Source organism: Rhinolophus ferrumequinum, chromosome 6, assembly GCF_004115265.2.
Source record: "Rhinolophus ferrumequinum isolate MPI-CBG mRhiFer1 chromosome 6, mRhiFer1_v1.p, whole genome shotgun sequence".
In the NCBI taxonomy this organism is placed as follows: domain Eukaryota; kingdom Metazoa; phylum Chordata; class Mammalia; order Chiroptera; family Rhinolophidae; genus Rhinolophus; species Rhinolophus ferrumequinum.
The window spans coordinates 24,284,260-24,303,950 of NC_046289.1; the positions used below are offsets into that span (position 1 = coordinate 24,284,260).

At 35.3% G+C, this 19,691-nt stretch overlaps 1 protein-coding gene across 3 annotated transcripts in view; it reads right to left on the reverse strand.

Annotated features, from left to right (window-relative positions):
- The window catches only part of LIN52 (lin-52 DREAM MuvB core complex component), a 97,477-nt gene extending 77,876 nt beyond the window's left edge, over nucleotides 1–19,601 (reverse strand). The window contains exons 1-6 of one of the 3 annotated variants that reach the window (XM_033109642.1): nucleotides 19,436–19,531; nucleotides 15,157–15,231; nucleotides 13,930–13,967; nucleotides 11,210–11,276; nucleotides 9,364–9,447; nucleotides 5,611–6,156 (exon numbers count right to left, since the gene is read on the reverse strand). In XM_033109642.1, the coding sequence (XP_032965533.1) occupies nucleotides 6,131–6,156; nucleotides 9,364–9,447; nucleotides 11,210–11,276; nucleotides 13,930–13,967; nucleotides 15,157–15,231; nucleotides 19,436–19,466 (321 nt within the window). In that variant the 5' untranslated portion in view covers nucleotides 19,467–19,531 and the 3' untranslated portion in view covers nucleotides 5,611–6,130. Of the gene's footprint in view, nucleotides 1–5,610; nucleotides 6,157–9,363; nucleotides 9,448–11,209; nucleotides 11,277–13,929; nucleotides 13,968–15,156; nucleotides 15,232–19,121; nucleotides 19,291–19,435 lie in introns of those variants that run through there. The other 2 variants (XM_033109640.1, XM_033109641.1) reach the window with 2 other exon arrangements.
- Between the last annotated feature and the right edge of the window lie 90 nt (nucleotides 19,602–19,691).

Genomic DNA, 19,691 nt, shown 5'->3' on the forward strand with positions numbered 1-19,691 from the left:
AAATGCAAGCACACATCCATATATAAAGGGAAAAGGGAGGGCCACAAAACACATCAAATGTTAGCAGTCGTTATCTCTTAGTGGCATGGCTAGGTTATCTTTACTTTCTTCTTTATCTTCACAATAAACAGATTTGTGGTAAAGTCACTTTTAGTAAAGTGTCTCACAAGCCATCTACAGTTAATGTTTAGTCATTAAAATACTTTTTAAAAACATTTCAGATGTCCCCCATTACCTATGAGTCTAACTCCTCAGTCCCTAGAGTTCAAGGCTCTCCTTAATCCAGGATCTCTCTCCCTCCTAGTTTTAGCTCTTATGACCCCTCGTATAACCTGGATTCCCTTAAGGACCAGATTAGACCGCTCACACTGTCCCTTGAGCCTAGCACTTATTTCACCCTCTGCTTTGCTTTTTTTTTTTTTTTCATTCCACCTAGAATATAGTCCTTTCCCATTTCCACCTATCAAAATCCTATGTATTCTTCCGGGTCTATTTCCAACGATTCAGAAATAGCAAATACTACCCACCACAACCCTTTCTCTTTCCCACAACAGACAACACTAATTGACTTTTCTGAATCCTGACCCCTTCTCAAAACCCTTCTCAATTAAACAGATCCAGCAATCCTTACTCATCAATCCATGTTGACATACAAAATGAAACTTGTCTGCCATTCCTGCAATCTAATGCAATTGCCCTCTTCTCCCCTATCCCCATAGTTCTTTATATTCTTGGGGAGCTTATCTCTTCTACCTTCTATTAAGAATCATTTACTTAATTGTCTTATCTCCCTTTCCTACTAGATTTTAATCTGTACAAGGGAGTACTTATGTCTCATCTATCTTCATAGCCCCTACAGAGCTTTGCAGGAAGTAGGCACTCAAACAACTGCTGACTTGAATACTTCATCTTTTGCTATTACAATATTATATCATTCAAAATGGCTAAATATTTGAAAGCTTTATTTTAAAACAATTAAATTTTTCTTGAAGGACTTAGTTCAAGTTTATTTCATCAATTTTAGTTAACATTCCTGTTTTAATTTAATAAGACATTGTCTGATATTACACAATAACCAGAAGAGTCAAAGAACAGAAGATAAGCCGAGATGAGAGAGCTGAACCATTTTGAGGGTTTTATATCCAAGTATAGAAGCTAATGAATTAATTGACCACATTTTGAGAAATTTTATCTACCAATCTCCTTAATCAAAAGAGAAATGTTATTTCTGACAATAGAGAACGGAAAGGACTGGGAGCATCAAAAATATACATTGCTTAAGAAAGGAATTGTTTAGGGGAAAAAAAGATGGAGAGATGAAAAGGAAAACAAAAAACTAAAAATCAAGCAACAAAGTAAAGCAAGTAGTCTGGTGAAGTCACCAAAATTTTTTACCTAAATCAGAAACCCAATTCAAGAGACACAGGTAGAGGAAAAACCCAGTCGTACAGTAAGACTCATGCTGCCATCTAGAGGTTAAAAGCAAAGTGATTTTTCTTTTCAATCAGTCTACTGCAGTTAATTTAATTTTTAACTATTATAGATAGAGATAGAACTAAACAGACGTTATAAAGTAAACCAGACAAACAACTCTGATGTCAAGCCACAATGAAGAATATTCAGGGTGCAAGAGTCCCAGTTATTCTCTACCTGCCCTCCTTCATAGATTAAAATAAAAAATTAACAGAGCTAATAATTCTTTCGAATTTTATCTGGATGGGAAACAATTTCTAAATATAAGTGGCCCCTTTTCCAAAACTCACGTGCCTGGAGGGTCAAGAAGTCTACTACGCCACAGGCTAGCTTGCAGCAGCAGTTTTTCTTTGGTACTATCACCAAAGAAAGCTGTACCAAATAGTTGCTAGTGCAGACAACTTCATCGATGTAGATTACTAGGATGAAGGATCAAGTTTAAATGGGGAAGTCTCAATCTGTTTACAATAAAATGTTTCTTTTAAAAACTATGGTAAGTGATTAAATTTAGCCAAATAACAGTCCTACTGAAACTGCTAAATGAACATGCAGGGATCAGACTATAAATTAACAGAAGCAACTGCTTATATCAAGCTAAGCTACATTTGTTAAAGCTTTTTTTAGATGGTAATATACTCAGTGTAATCTTACTTACTTAATAACTTCTTAGCTAACCTTTTCTTTACAGTACCAAGGTAATTTCAAACCAATCCAAGTTGAGTATAAATAAATTGGGATTTTTATTTATTTTAGAGTATATGAAAAGTGTAATCGATAACAAATGCATCAAATTCAACACCTCTTCATGATAAAAAACACCCAACAAACTAAGAATAAAAGATAACTTCCTCAACCTGACAAAGGGCATCTACAAAAAAACCCCACAGCTAACAACCCAACGCTTTCTCCTTGAGATCAGGAAGAAGACAAGCATGTCCACTCTTGCCACTTCTATTCAACACTGTACCAGATTTATTAGCCAGGGCAGTTAGGCAAGAAAATGAAATAAAAGATCCAGATTGGAAATGAGGAAGTAAAACTCTTTATTTGCAGGTAACCTGATTCTGTGTATTGAAAATCTTAAGTAATCTACTGAAACACAATTAGAACTAATGAATGAGTTGAAATAAAGTTTTAGGATATAAAATGCATATATAAAAGTTAACTGTATTTCTCTACAGTAGCAATGAGCAAACTGAAAATGAAATTAAGAAAACAATTTCATTTATAATAGCATCAAAAAATAAAATACTTATCAATAAATTTTAATAAATGTAGTGTAAAACTTATGCTTTGAAAACTGCAGAACATTGTTGAAAGAAATTAAAGACATAGATAAATAGAAAGACATACCACACTCATGAATCACCTTAATATTATTAAGATGGCAATATTCCCCAAACTGATCTAGAGATTCAATGCAATCCCTATCAAAATCCCAGCTGACTTCTTTGCAATGATTGACAAATTTAAAGTCTTGTGGAAATTTAAGGAACCCAGAATAGCCAAAACAATCTTGAAAAAGAACAAAGCTGGAAAACACACATCCCAATTCCAAAACTTACTACAAAGCTACAGTAATCAAGACAGTGAGATACTGGCTAGGATAGAAATATAGATAAATGGAATAGAATTGAAAGTCCAGAAATAAACCCTCACATTTGTGGTTAATTGATTTTTTACAAGATGCCAAGATAATTCAAGAGGAAAAGAATAGTCTTTTCAACATACGGTACCAGAACAATGGATAGCAACATGCAAAAGAATGATTTATATCCCTACCTCACACCATGTACAAAAATTAACATAAAATGGACCAAGGAGCTAAACTACAAAGCTCTTAGAAGAAAACATAGGCATAAATCTTTGGGAACTTGGATTAGGCAATGGTTTCTTTGGTACGACATCAAAACACAAATAATCCAATTTAAAATTGGACAAAAGTTCTGAATAGACAATTCTCCAAGAAGACACACAACTGACCAATAAGCACATGAAAATATGTGCAATATCATTAGTTATTAGGCAAATGTAATTCCAAACCACAATGGGATACCACTTCATATCCATTAGGATGGACATAATATTTTTTTTAAACAAATAATAACTAATATTGGCAAGGATGTGGAGAAATTGGAACCTTCCATACACTGCTGGTAGGGATGTAAAATGGTACACCCAGTATGGAAAACAGTCTGACGGTTCCTCAAAAGGTTATATGTAGAGTTAATATATGACCAAGAAATTCCACTCCTAGTTATAAACTCAAGAGAACAAAAACATATGACCACACAAAAACTTGTACATAACTGTTCATGGCAGCATTATTCATACTAGCCAAATAGTGGAAACAATCCAAATATCCATCAACTGGTGGGTAAATACAATGTGGATAATTGGTGAATAAATGTATCTATACAAAGGAATATTATTCAACCATAAAAAGAAATGAAGTACTGATACATGCTACAACATAAAAGAACATTGAAAACATTATGTTAAGTGAAAGAAATCAGATACAAAAGACCACACATTGTATGATTTCATTTATACGAAATGTCCAGACTAGGCAAATTCATATAGCCAGAAAGCAGATTAGCTAACGTAGCGAAATACAATTAATTTTTCTACATGCATCTTATATCCTGTAATTTTGCTCAACTCATTTATTGGTCCTACTCTTAGGCCTGTAGAGTTTGGGTATAGAGTTTCTTTTGGGAGTGATGAAAAGGTTCTAAAATTGATTCTGTGATGGTTACAAAACTCTGAATATACTAAAACTCAATGAATTGCACACTACAAATAAGTGAAATGTAGGGTATATAAATTACATCTCAATAAAGCTGTTATTAAGAAAGAAAAAAGAACAATGCATCAAAGCCCCCAAATTTTAGCCCTGGTTTCAAATGGCATGATCTGTTGCTTTCCTGATTTTCACATTCTATTTTAAAATATTATGAATGTAGGTAATGTCAGTATGTAGGTAATGTGCATGACTACTTAAATGTTTGTAGCCTTAAGACAGGAGAATTATTATTATTATAAGTATTGGAGTAAAAACTGCTGATAATCAGTAGTATGCAGTAAGATTCATGATATTTCAATGGGTCTTAGTAAAGCAAGCTATATACTGTTGCAACTTACAAGACTAAATCAGGACCATACTTGGGTCCTAATAGCGATGGAGTAGGTAGGGTTCAGGTAGAAGATAAAACTAAACCATTATCAACAAGCTTCATACTATCTTTACTATATGTGGTTGATCATCCACTGTCACAAGAGGAAAAATTCCAGATTACAAGACCTTCAAGTATTAATTCTCATCACTAAAACACAAACTATCCAGAAAAAAAACAATTTCTAGAAGTTTCCACATTTTTAGTTTTAAGTCAATGGATGACATTAGAAAAATTCTGTCATTTCATTTGAAGGCATCTGCAGTTGATCATTCAATCAAAAAATACACATTGCACATTTACTATATACCAGGTACTTACTCTGTGGGCTACAAAGACAGCCCAAAAATATGATTCTTACCTTGTAGTTACTATCAATCCAAGACATAAGACAAGTACCCAAAGTCTCGCAGAACGGTAAAAGGGCCACACAAATGAAACAAATGAACTACTCTAGAGTAATTTGGGAGGCCAAAAAAGAGAGTTCACTTTCCAGATCAGGTATGAAAAGGAAAGGCTGATGAAAGGTAAATACTGAGAAGAATAATGAAGGATGAATAAAAGTTCTAATATTAGAAATTGGTCAGGGAGAACTTTCTGAGAAAAAGAAATAGCGTGCATAGATTTAAGAAGATGGGAAAGGGTTCTGGGAAGAGTGAGTTATTGCCAATGGTAACAGTACATGGTGTTTTGGTAAGGGAGAAGTAGGAAAGAAGGCTAGAGCCAGGCTATAGAGGATTTTGAATGCCATGCTAAGGAATCTGATTTTTATCATATGGGTAATGAAGTACTACTAATGACTTACACGCAAAGGACAAACAGAGGAAATGGTACTTTAGAAAAATTAATCTGGGAGTGGCAAACAAGATGAATGGGATGAGGTAGATAAACGGCAGGGAGCTCGGTTAACGGTGACTACAACAGTTTCAGTAAAACAGGAAGGACACAACTCAGACGGTAGTAACAGAAATGGAATTCTTTATATGGTGAGGCAGTTTACAATTTTTTGTATTTCTATATATTTCATGGGAATTTCATATAAATTAACTGTCCAACTCAAGCCAAGAGGCCCCAATCATGAGGAGTATAAATGCCTACACAAAAAATTATTGCATTCCCCAATCTGCACACCAAAAGGATTATCTGAGACATAATCATGTACCAAATCAAAGGACGGGGTTCATCTTTCACAGACACAATCTAGTTACTATCAACGCTAGAAGGTTCACATTATTTCTGTACTAACATTTAACAATGCTCTGGGGAAGTGACAAACAATCATGTTTTGAGGACAAATATTTTTTGCATTTTTTTTCTTTCCATCATCTTTATCAGTACAGATATTTGCATGAAAACAGGATCACTGGTCCTTGGGGATTCATCAGTTCCTATTGCTTATTTTTCATCCATGTCATCCTCTCAATTAATGCAGGAAAGAGGATTGAGACATTGAAACACCAGATTAGGGTGTCAAGTAAATGTCAAACCCCTAGAGTAGATGAATAATCTGTAAGGACAAAAAAAAAGATCTTGTTTTTATGCAAATATGTTATGCACAATAAAACAAAGAGAGACTGTATCTAAGAAATCCAATACATATCAATGTAATTCTTTTCAATTCTAAATTTAAAAAGTATTTTCTATGTCAGCTAATTCGTTATGATCAAGGAAGGAAAATGACAATCGGTTGCAAAGTACTGCTACAGAAGTCTAAATAAGGCTGAATTTTGAACTAGAAAATAATTTTGAAAGATCTCAGCTGGACTCATGGGATTTACCTGGCAGAAATGAGCATTTCTGTTGCAGAGTTTTAGTTCAGTGTTTAAGGTGGCTGATTCGGTCATTTCAAAAACCCCCACCTCCAAAGCCTTAAATTTTAGAAATACACTTAATAGTAATAATGATTTTAACTGTGTGGATTAAAAACTAAAACAAACCATACCAAGTTTCTGATTCAGCGGAAAGCCATTAAAATAGACTTTATCAATGCTGAGGGAATTGACTCATTATTCTAAAAACTGATAAAGAGAAAGAACCATTTATGCAGTAAGAACAGCTTGGAAGATAATAATAAATAGTTGATAAGATAAAGACCATCACAGAAAAATTCTAGCTAGTAAAAAGGAGTGACAGAATTAGATTATTACCATTTTGCAACCTATAATAAAATACTGGATCTAGGCAGTTATCAAAGGCTGCTAAAACTCTTGGTGTAAGGCTGATGGAGCATTTTACAATGAATAATAGATCAGGCTAATAATAACTTTATCAACTAATTAATCTTAACATCACAAAGAGAGACAAACAGACACGATATACCTTCTGATGGATGTATAACCCACCATTTAAAAATATTCTTGCCAAACTAAAAATCATGCCTGTATCTATGCAAGCTTTTAGAGTCAACTAGCAGGAAATAAAAAGGGATAAATGAAAATACTAAGTACCACCACTGGATGTAAGCACCAAAATCTAGAATATGGAAATTCTACAGAACAAATAACTAGGTTTAATAATTGACAAGGGAAAGTAAAAGGGGGGTGGAACTGTGACAGATTAAAAGAGCCTTATCAACTAAATATGGTATACATCTTTCTTAGATACTGATTCAAACAAACTAATTGTATAAAGACAATTATGAGTTATCCAGGGAAATCTGAATCATGATTGGCTATTTGATGATATTGAGCAAGTTTGTTAAAATTTTTTAGGCATAATAATGGAATTGTGGTTTTATTTTAAAAAAAAAAAGGAAAGTCCTTGTCTTTTGGAATCATATATGAAGTTAGTTGACAATGAGGTAATATGATGCCTGAGATTTGCTTTAAAATAATTAAGGGAGATTGGTATAAGTGAAACGGATTGGCCATGGTGACTACTGAAGCCAGGTCATGAATATATGAGGTCATTATTTTATTCTCTCTACCTTGGTACATGTTTAAAATTTTCCATAACAAAAAGTAGGGGAAAAAACCCAAACCACTTCATTATCTTTTTCAGTAGGAAAGCAGAAAAACTATTCAGAGAAAATATAGCAATTTCAACTATAAATAATTAGAGATAATATTGTTGATAAGTACATTCGGTAATATAGTTTCTTGATGGCATAAAATTTATTTCATAAAAAAAATAGACAGAGAGAGATAAGATTGATCATTATGATCATTACAACATTTATTACCTAGAGCTGGAAACAGAAATCAATTTCTATACTATATAAGCCTTGCATTCATGAATTTAATAATCACAGATTTGCCTTTTCATTACAAACCCTGAAAATCCATGACATAGCTGGTAATTAGTAATTTTGCCAAGACATAAATTTTAATCATGAGAAACAACCAGTACACAGAGAAGAGGTAGGTCACACAGTGAATGAACCTAGACCACCTACCAACCATATCTCAAAGCAGTTTGTTGTTCTCTGCGCCTTGATTCGTGTAGTTGATTAAAAAATGTTTCCTTGGTAAAGGAAAGTCAGTTGTTAATGACAGTAATGGAAATAACGAAAAGATAAAGAGGGCTAAGGAATTGATGACTATTAGTCAAAAATTAGAAGTTTTTAAATTAAATTTTAAAGTGAAATGTTGAATTTGGAAGTAACTCAAATCAATGATGTGAACAAATCCACAATATGCTCTATAAACAAAAAAAATAATTTATGAAACTGTTTTTAGGATTGTTCTAATCCATTTTCAAATCAGTACAAAACTTGTATTCATGAAGAAAAAATATAAGCTATAGTAGCCTCTCCAAACTGCGGATTTATGAAAGTTTCAGGAGGTACCCACTGAGAACAAAGTTGAGTATCTTTCAATTACATAGTAGAATTTTCTATAATTCTTTTTCTAGTTTTACAATGAAAACAGTATGGGAAGAGATACAATGAATGTATAAAGAAATAATTTTAAACTAAAAGAATGAAGAACAAACAGGAATAAGTGAGAACTTTTACTCATGGTAGCAGATTACGTTTTTGGTCTGCGATGTATCCCTCCCTTTGAAGAACCAATTGTTCCCTCCCATTCTGTGTGAGGCGAGTTAGAGACTAACCCTTCCAATCTGGTCTGCACCCAGGACCCAAGCCTGGTCATCAGAGCGCTCCATGCTACCTGGCTGGTTCCAGGATAGGTATGTGAGGCAAGATGGAACAGTCAGAGTACTCCCAGGACCTTTCTTTTAGAACATTCAGAAAAGACCTGCTTTCTTTGAGGATGATGAGATTTAAAGACACATAAACTAGAACTCGTTTTGGTCGCCTTCCCCAGTTCTAGGAAAAAGCTATCTGCAGCAGCAAAGAATAAGACTAATGCCTGAGTGAAACAGAGCCCTGAGATACAAAACAAAAGCAAGAAAAACAACAAATCCTAATGACATCATTAGGAGTCATGGATCCTCAAAGATAGCCTCAAAGCTATTTCTACTCCTGGAATTTTGATTCATGTGGACTAATAAACTCCCTCTTTTGCTTAAGCTAGTTTGATTGGACATTCTATCACTTAAAACTAAAAGGATTTCCATTACACTTTTACTGTACAGAGAAAAGTAACTTCTTACCTAGTAAACTCAGTTATTATTCCAAACTCAGTTATAAAAGGCATACTTTAGATTACAGTGACTTCTTACCTTCATAAAACCCTTCCTGAATTATAGCTAGAACTCATCATGAAATACACAACAGGCAACATGGAATAAAAGTGATCTGGGTACTCACACTCATCCAGCCCCAGTTGATAGGCCAGGTTCTGTAGGCCTCGTACCTTCTCCATCAAATTAGCTGTGGTGAGGCTTCCCAGTTCTGAAACAGAAGCAGTTATTTCAATACCATTTCTTTCCATTGTTCTCTAGTAACAACTGATTCGGGTTGAGAATCCTTGTTATAAAAGTTTCCAAGCTTAATTCCTATCAAACAAGTAGAAAAATGAATCCCTATCTCATTTCATCCTACCATCTCTCACTCACACACACACACACACACACACACACACACACACACACACACAATGAGTATTTTTTTCCCCACTATGGCAAAATGCCTCAGATGAGCTCACCCACTTAATGAAAAGAGAGTTAGTTAGCATAAATACAATCACAAATTATGTGTTTTATCCTAAGGATCTTTTTTGTAACATTCATTTTGCCTATCATACAAAATGAATCCACCATTAAAATATGAAACCTTGTGATGTGACAGCATTGAGAAAGCCTACAGACAGAGCTGTCTTGCAAAACGGACACTGTCTCCACTATCATTTAAGTCCTCATTACTTCAATTAATAATGAAAGAGCAACAGAACACATACTGTTTCCCATTTCCCTAAGTTTAGAAAACAAAAACGAAATATTAATCCAAACTTCCCTTTCAAATCAAATACCTATACAAAACGTTAAGTTTACCAGATAAAAAAACAGTATACTTAAAACAAAAACTTACTTTCACAGATTTTCATTTAAATAGCACCTAACTCCTTTTAGGTTTAAGACACAGGTCAGTTTGCATGGAACATAACACTATGATCCCTTATTAAAAATTTCAAGTTTCCTTAGAAAATACACACTGATGGCATATTACATAAATGTCTCTTTGGAACATTAGCAATGAACCCAAAATGCCCTTGAGACTTAATATTTCCATGGTTGCAGGAGGGGACCTGAATTTAAGTATTTCATGCAGAACAATGAATTACTTCTGAAATCAAATAATGGTGTTCTTTTCTCCCACTTATCATGCCACACGCATTATCAATATCTGGCATAAGTTGTAGCCTTTCCTTGATCTGTTCAGCTGCTTGAATAGCCCAAGAGTCCAAGATTTTTACCTTAATTTTAGTCTATTACTTTACAACCATCATGAATCTTATCTCTAGAAGGATGATTAAAAAATAAATAAATAAAGTAGAGCAAAATCAAGGAAAATTAATGTCTTTTAATTTAAATTTCCACTTGTGGTTGAGTTCCAAGTAATTTATCAAACAACAATATTCACTACTTACAGTATTCTTTATTGGAGAAACTGATGGAATAGAATGAAGTAAAAGACATGTCTTAACCCACTGAAGGGTTGTCAATTACCAGTACTGACAACAATATATGGCAGTAAATTCTAAACAAGGCACTTGGTTATAGTGGAAAGAGACCAGACTTAAAATAAAAAATAAGAGTTTAAATTTTTTAACTCTAACAAATCTTCGTTAAGTTAACCTCTGAACCTTAGATATCACCATACCTAACTCACAGGACCTTTGTGAGAATTCAATGAGAAAATTCATGGGAAAGCTTTTTGTTAACTGTAAGCTTTACACAAAATAAGGGTATTATTAAAGGAATTTAGTAGCAAAAGAAATCATTGTGACCTAGTCTTGAATTAGAAGGATTTCTACACATGGAAAAATAAAGAAAGGCATTTAGACATGAAGAATTATTAATAAGGATGGTTAAGTAGGCAGTCTGATTGAAACTAAGGATACTTTTAAGGGAATAGTGAGAGAAAAAGTGGAAAGGTGGCATACAGAGGAGTATAAATGTCAGGTTAAAAGTTAGAGGTCACCAGCAACGCTTACCTTTCAACATATCGATGTCATCACGTTCTATTTCAGCCATCCATTTGGGTGGAGAGCTAGTAATAGGCTGTCAAAAAATAAAAATATATCCATTCAGATACATACAAAGTGTAAAGAGACTCTATTCTTTCTTAAGTAGCTTGTCACACAGCCTCCAAATAGTCACCTTACAAAATAATACTGCTGATCTTTAAAGTTGGTCTCAGAGAAATGATTTTAGAAGAATTAGGTCTGACTACTAGTCTTGTTTCAAGCATAACAGATTAGTTTCGCAATGAAACAAATTACTTGAAATTCAGTTCTGGTGAAAGCCTCCAACTGAAAACTACTTGAAATAATAATCAGTAAGTAACATTCTCTGGCAGAGGAGAAGATTCAAAAAAGAATCAAGAATGAGAAAATTCTCAATTTGCAGGGAGACTGTAATGATCATTACTTGACATTTCATTTTATGGTAGACACTTCAGAAAACTTTAGAATTTTAAGTTATCTTCTCATTTCCGAAAGTGAACTTACACAATTTTGAAAGAGAGCCCATTCTTGGAATGGTTTTGGGCAACAGTTTTCAATCCTAGTTGCACATAAGAATCACCCACGTAACAACAGAAAAATACAAATGACCTGGCCACATCCTAGATGTACTGATTTAGGTATTGGAGAAAGGTCAAGTGGAAAGAATGGAGCAAGGAACATTACATACGTATTTTTTAAAAGCTCCACAGCTGCACACTGATGTTCTGTTGTGCAGGTAGGGGTATGGTTGAGAAGCATTACTTCAGCTTGGAGCCCTTTTGTTTTTTTTAAATTAATATTTATTTGGTACTGTGACAAGTCACTTTATATGCATCATGTCATTTAATTTCCAAATCAACCCTATGAAGTAGGTATTATTATCCTCATTTTACAAATGAAAAAACTGACGTACAGGAAGATTATATATCCCTTGCTTCAGGTCACACAGCTAATAGAGTCAGGATTCAAAAATCAATGCAGTCTGAATTCAGAAACCACTACCCTCTACTACCTCCCCTAAAAGGCTCTAGGTTAAATTCACCATTTTCACCCTTGGTAGAGAAACAGAGTATACCAGGGGATCTTAACCTGGGATCTTGGCATGACCTTGAACTCCTAGAAACAAAACAATATGTACATGCACACTTCTAAGAAAAAGGTGTAGATACTTAATCAGATTTTCAAAAAAACACTATACTCTAATAAAAGTTATTTAAAAACTACTTATTTACACCTACAACTCAAAATACTCCACTGTTATCAAAATATAATTAACTAAACTGAAAAGTCAGTATGAGAATGTAAGAAAATTAAATCAGGACTTTCTACTCAATCTACTAGAGAAAAGCTGATCTAATAATAATAGTTACTATGTATCATTTATTATGTCCCAGGTATTTTGCAAAGTGTTTTCATGCAATATGGCATTTTATACTAAGAATCCTCTGAGGTAGTTTCAGATGAGCAAACTAAGGCTCAAAAGTGTTAGGAAACTTGCTCCGGTCAGAGATAGTTAAGAAGCAGATTCAGGATTCAAATCTCAGTGTGTCAGACTCCAAAGCCCTACACTACCCTGAATTCCTCAAGCTTAGGCCTTACTGAATGCTAACAATTCTAGCTCTTGAAAAAAATGAAAGCAGCTACAAAGTCAGACTCCCTCTGAACAAATACTCTCATAAGACCTGAAAGCCACAGGCCCAGAGGGGCCTTAATATTTAACTCAAATAATGAGTAGAGAATGCTAAGCATATATGGAAGGTACTGTGAGAGTTATGTTACAAATCCCCAATAGTATAATTTAATAGAAAGAGCATGGGCTTTGGAATCAGACAGACCTGCATTCACATCCTGACTTGTCACTCACTAAGACTTAAGTAACTTAAGTAACTTAACTCCCAAGTTTCTCTGTCAGTCAGTGCTTTTAACATTAGGCTCAGATGTTTAAAAGTATGGTGTTAAGAGTATGGATGCTAGCAATCAGACTAATGGGTTCAAAGCCAGATTCTGCCACTTATAGTCTATAACCTTAGGTACCCTACTCACCCTCTCTGTGCCTTTTCCTTGTCTGTAAAATAGGGATAATAATAGTACCTACGCCTCACGGTTTTGTGAAGATTAAATAATATATGTATAGCACTTAGAACAGTGCCTGGCACATGGTAAACACTATGTAAGTGCTAGCTAGCTAATATAATCATTATATTCTTCTGGTTGTGGGAATATATAACAGAACACATGTATAGTATCTAGCACACTGCCTGCTGCCCTGGAAGTACAAAAGTTGTGGCTCTAGTGGAATGTCTTCCTTTGGTTTCTGATGAGCCACTGAGAAATTTCAAAAATCCTCTCAGGAGGCATAAGTTAAGGTCATAATGCATCACATAAACAAAAGATAAAAGCTTCAAAATCATAGTTTTGGCAAAAAGAATACTGGCGTTACATTAAATATTTCAGTTGCCTTATGTTAAAAGCTTTCAAGCCAAGACAAGAGGCAAACAGACAAAGTCAAAATGCCAAAATAGAGCATTTGGCCAGAAGAAGACATTATCATCAATTAACACGATGACAATACAAACAGATTCCCAGGGCTATAGTTAAAAAATGATTTGAAGATTATGACATTATTCTTGAAAATAAATGATAGTTGAACTTTAATCAAGGAGCAAAATGTTAGATAAACTTCATTAGGTAAGTAAAATATTACTTACACTTTTGAAAGACGCTGCAAATTCAGCAACACCTGGTACTAAAAAGAAAAAAAATACAACATTATTGATTCAGTAGATATTTTAGTGCCCCAGGCACAAAGTATTCAAATAATAAGAAAAAAAACCAGCCTTGTTTTCAAGGAGCTTACAGTCTGGAAAAGGAGAGAGAGTAAATCAATAATTGTAATATAGTTTCAGTGCTCCAAGAATTGGAGGACCCCCCCCACGCCCCCACAAAAGAAAATCTAAATCAGATTGAGGGGGCAGGAAAAGTTTCTCACGGTAAGTAATGCCTCAACTGAACTATGAAGGATCAGGAATTAGCTGGATGGGAGAGTGGCAAGATACCATATCTCTTACCAAAAAGTTTAAATTTCCTTGTTAGGTATGCTGTTCTGTCAAACCAATCATTTAAATGTCTCACAGGAAGAATCACATAAGAAAACAGAAAAATAAAAACCAGATATTTAAAAATAAAATGATGTTCAACCTCACTAATAGAAATACAAAATAAAAATAATAAAGATTAGTAACATTCAGTGTCAGCTGGTATGTGAGTAAACGGGCACTCTCATATACAGTCACCCTCTTCTATATGCACAAAGACATTTGTGCAAGGATATTCGTTATTAAATTGTTTGTAATATCAACAATTGGATATAACGTATTTTTCCAAATAGGGCATATGAATACATAACCTATAGTATACCTATACAATTAAATACTTTAAAAGAATGAAGTAAATCTACACCTACTAACATGGGAAGGTCCATTAATAAATTACTACTAGGTGAAATAAATTAAGCTGTAGACCATGTATATATGGACCTGTCATTACTCCAAAAAAAAAAAAAAGAAAAACCCCACAAAAAGAAAACACAAAAAACCCCCCCAAACTCCTCTATATACTTAAAAATACATCTTTATTTGCTTATCTGAATAAGCATAAAAAAGATCAAAAGGATTTGTACCAAACTATTAATGGGTGATTTTAGAAGAGTGATTGAAGGAGGTGAGGAAATACATTACATGTGTCCGTACTGTCCAAACGTATTACAGATGTAGTTTTTTAAAATAATTATTTTTTAAGGGCTCCCTATCATTTCCTGAGTCACAATACATCCTAAAAAAATTAAACACCAAATAGCTATTCCTAACATTGGACCACAGAATTCAGTGGTTCTCAGTAACTACATTGATTTTGATATAATGAAACCGAAAACTTACATTGTTCTGGCCAAAGGTCTGGTGAGGCCCGGTCAAGTTTTTCAAAACTTAACAAAGATGCTTCCAGATCTGTCCCTAGAACAAAATACCCAGATGAGCCAAGAAGACACAAAACATGTTAATTTATATTTTATAGCATTTCAATCTCAAAGAATGTAACAAACTGGAACTCTTACCTGGAAGTGTAGAGATCTGAGTTCTATAACTACAACTAAATGCTATACAAATGAATCATTCTCCCTCATCAAACCTCAATTTTCCGATCTCTAAAACGGGAGCAATATTTTAGTGGGGCGTTAGGAAAAATGAGTATCAACAAACACCTGCACCTTTATTCATACTCTTAGACTTTCCTCCAAGTTACAATCAATTAAGTGTCTCTGCTTTCAAGAAAAACAAACTCGTCTGCTAGGGTTCTGCACTGCATCTTCTCTCGCTTTGTCAGAAACATCATGAAGAACATCTCTCTTGCACAATCAGTTTCTACCTTCTCCACTGGCTCACACTCAACAGCAAGCAAGCCTGCTATAGAATTTCCCTTCTTTGAAACAAACTCTTCCTTGACCCCATTACCTCCTCCCTCTTTACTGCAAAAGTTCTTGAGTTGTCTACCTTGCTGTCTCCACTTCCTTACCTCACCTTCTCTCCTTAACCCACGACAATCAGGCTTCTACTCCTATATGTATGGAAAACTGCTATTGTCAAGGTTATCTATGACTAATGTTGCTAAATATAGTGATAACTTCTCTGTTCTCTTTTATGTGACCTTTTGCAGCATTCACACACTGACCACTCTCCTTGAAACACTTCTATAAAACCATTATGCTGGCTTTTCTCCTTCCTCACTGACTTCTTCCTCAGTTTTGTCTTCTACTCACTCGTAGACTGGCTTCACTCCCTCCCTAAAGTCTCCTAAGGAGACCTCATCTAATCACATAGCCTTTACCATCATTTATATGCTAATCACTCCATATTTATATTTCCAGTCCCAAACTTTCCCCAAACTTCAGTGTTACATATCTAAGTGGCTACTTGACATCTCTCTACATTTACATGGATGAAAAATCCCTTAAGTCTAAAACCATACTCTCTCAGTCCTCTCCATTTCAAGAAATAGCACTACCATGAACCCCAGTTCTCAAAAACCCAGATGTCCCCATGCCTCTCTTTCCTTCCCGCTTCTATAACCAACCATTAGTAAATCTACTAGTTTCTATCTCCAAAATACACCCTGAAACCAAATTAATTAACCAAGAAAACATCACTTCTTTCCTGAACTAATTCAATAACCTCTTAACAGGCTTCTTTTTCCCCACCCTTCCCCGTGCCCTTCCTTACCCCCAAATCTATTTTCCACGAAGTAGCCAAAACTGACTTTAAAAAAAAAAAAAAGTCCATCAGTTCAAGTCACTCTCCAGCTTAAAGGACTTCGTCACAGCTAAATTTGTGAATGTGTACCTACCAGGCCCTATAAAATCCTATATGATCCTGCCTAATTCTTTGACACCATTTCCTCTCCACTCTTGTCTGGGCACACAGTAGGTACTGGATATTATTAGGTTGGTGCAACAGTAAGTGAGGTTTAAAAAGTTAAAAAAAAAAATTGCAAACACTGCAATTACTTTTGCACCAACCTAATAACAAGTTAAAACTTATTGAGTACTGTATGTTGAGTATGCTAACTAGTTACATACATTAGTTCATTTAATGATATAAACAGTGGCTCTTAACATTTTCTGGGTAAGCCACATCTTTTGAAATCTGGAAGAAAAACAAGCTATGGACCTATTCCCTGAAAATGTATATGTGTCTTAATTTTTTCAACATATGCTTTTCTATAAACTGAATTTTCCCCCCAAATATTCTAAGAGAATTTCCAATGGCATTCTAATTGGTAAAGAACTCAACTCGAATAAATAACTAAAGCATTCCAAAAATGGTAACAAAGAAAAGCTGTGTGTAACACAAAATGTCAATTTTTCAAATTCCTAAGGGATATTATGATGAGAAGCTCAACTATAACAAAAATACACTTATTGGGAGTAGGATCCAGTAATCAACAAGGATGGCCTTATGATACCATACTTTGGGGCATAACTCAGACTGCATTGAGATTTACTCTCATACATTCAGTAATTAGATGGCTTTACTTGATTTCAGTTTTCTCCTTTTCAAAGAAGTCCCAGCAAACTTAGCATTAAAAAGACAAATGAGTAAATTACCTAAACTTTTACAAACCATTATTATTTGAATTAAAATTTAAAGACAGAGATAAGTAGAACACTAAAAATAAAGTGAGAGCGCTAGGCAGTGAAATGTTTCAGGATGAGATACTTATTTAGAAGCTGAATTTAAATTCAAAGTGCTCAATTTGATTTTGTCAGATTTTAAAAAATGTTTATGTGGAGAAGGGTGAAACTCTATAAAAGATGAGACTGAAAACTTTTAAAAATTAAGAGTGCAAATAATTAATGGAGATGGACCAAAGGAAAAAATATGTTTCTAATACTCTTCCTGGCCAAAGAAGGAAAAAGAAATTAAGACAAGGATAAATGAAACACAACGAACACAGCTCTAAAATCTCCAAAACGTATAAATCTAAAAATAACCTTATAATAAAATAAAAATTGTTATAGCAATTACTTCTACTTCTATCACTTGGCTGACTTTTTTTAAAAATTGTGGTAAAAGATACATAATATACAATTTACCCTTTTCACCATTTTTAAGTGTATAGTTCAGTGACATTAAGTACATTCACAATGTTGTGTAACCATCATCACCATCCATCTCCAGAACTTTTTCACCTTCCCAAAATGAAACTACTCATTAAACAGTAACTCCCCATTCCCTTGGCTGACTTTTTTAATAAACCCCCCCCCCCAACATTTTTTCTGGCAAGAAAAGGACATTTTAACAAGAGAGTACCCAGGCAGGAAAAAGAATCTCCTTTGACTCTGAACACCCATAATTTCTTATACAGTCTGTACCTGCACTCAAAAAACTTAAGACTCAGTTAAACTTGAAACTGAAGACAAAGTAATATATTATTTATGTATATACCTAATTATTCTTTCAATAAATGTTCATTGAAGGCCTACTACTTGCCAGACACTTGCTAAGCCCTTAGGATCCAACTATAAACAAGGCAGACTTGGAATTTATAATCTAGTGTGAAAGGGGCAAAGTTAACAGAATAACTGTCTTACAATGAAGATACTGAGATAGTGAACAATGGTGAAGAGGGGTAAATGTGTTCTGGGAAAGACTCTCAGGGAGGCAACATCTCAAATGAGACCTGAAACTGCAAGTGTTTACATGTTTGATTAATCTTTTCCTCTCCCAAAGCACCTAGCGTTATGCCTTTCATACAGCAGGTAGTTGATATAGCTAGCATTCTTGGCCTCAATTTCCTCATTCCTGAAATGAACTTCTAAGATTCCTTCCACACAGAAAATGTGTTGGTTTGAGGAGGGAAAAATCACATATCAATGAAATGGACGTGGGGATGGGGGCAGTGGAAGGAAAAACTGAGTTCAGAAATGACTACAAGACTCTAACTCTCTAAAGGGGAATCGAGAGCATGAGCACTTAGTTGCTGAGATGACATGCGTCTTAGACAATAGTATATAAACAGAAATCGTTCATTCATTCAGCTTAAGGAAACAACACATACAGCTGAAGCAAGACAAGTTGAGGCGTGTGCTAGATTGCAATAAAAAATTCAATCCTCATTTTCCTGGGGACTCTCAGGGCGAGTGGCCGAGAAGTTCTCCCACTTCTCTTGCTGCCAGGGCAACGGTATCAATCTGGGGAGATAGGAGAGAATCATGTTTCCTTCCTTTTCAGTCCCGGGATGAGGTCGGCCACCAATCCCAGCTAGAGTTTGAGAGAATCACTCCAGATGATCAAAGGTAAGAGAACCGACCCTTAATGGGGCGCCACAGAAGGAGAAAGCTACATACGGTAAGTCATCTCTTTCCCTCCAGCAGTATCTCCTCCTCGGTCTCAGGTCCACCCAAATGGGGCTAAAGGAAGGGCAAGGCCCGTGGTGGGACCTTCGCGGGTACCCTCCTCTACCCTCCTGGTACACAGCAGGGAGGCAGGGCACCTTCGGAGCCGCTGTGAAAAATCGGCGATGTGAAGACGCACCCGCATCCCAAGGAAGAGAAGTGGAAGAGAAAGGAGAGGAGCCAAAGAAAGAAGTGTTAGTTCGAGAGGCAGACGGAGAGCGGAGCAAAGGAGGTTGCAGGTGAAGGATCGCCGAGCCGGCTCTTACCGTCTGTGGGAGACGCCATCTTCCAACCCATGTCACGTGACGTGGCCAACCGTCGGCGGGAAAGCTAGGACCCATAAGCCACGCCCCCAAAGAGAAACCCAATCCCCAACTCGCAGTCCCGTCTCATTTCCCCGCCCATAGGGCAATCTTTGCTTAACCCCGCCCCCAGCGCTGGTCACACCCCCTCGCGCACTGCATGAGGTGGAGCGACTGCAAAATTACTGGAGGGTTTTATTTACTTTCTCCAATGACGGGG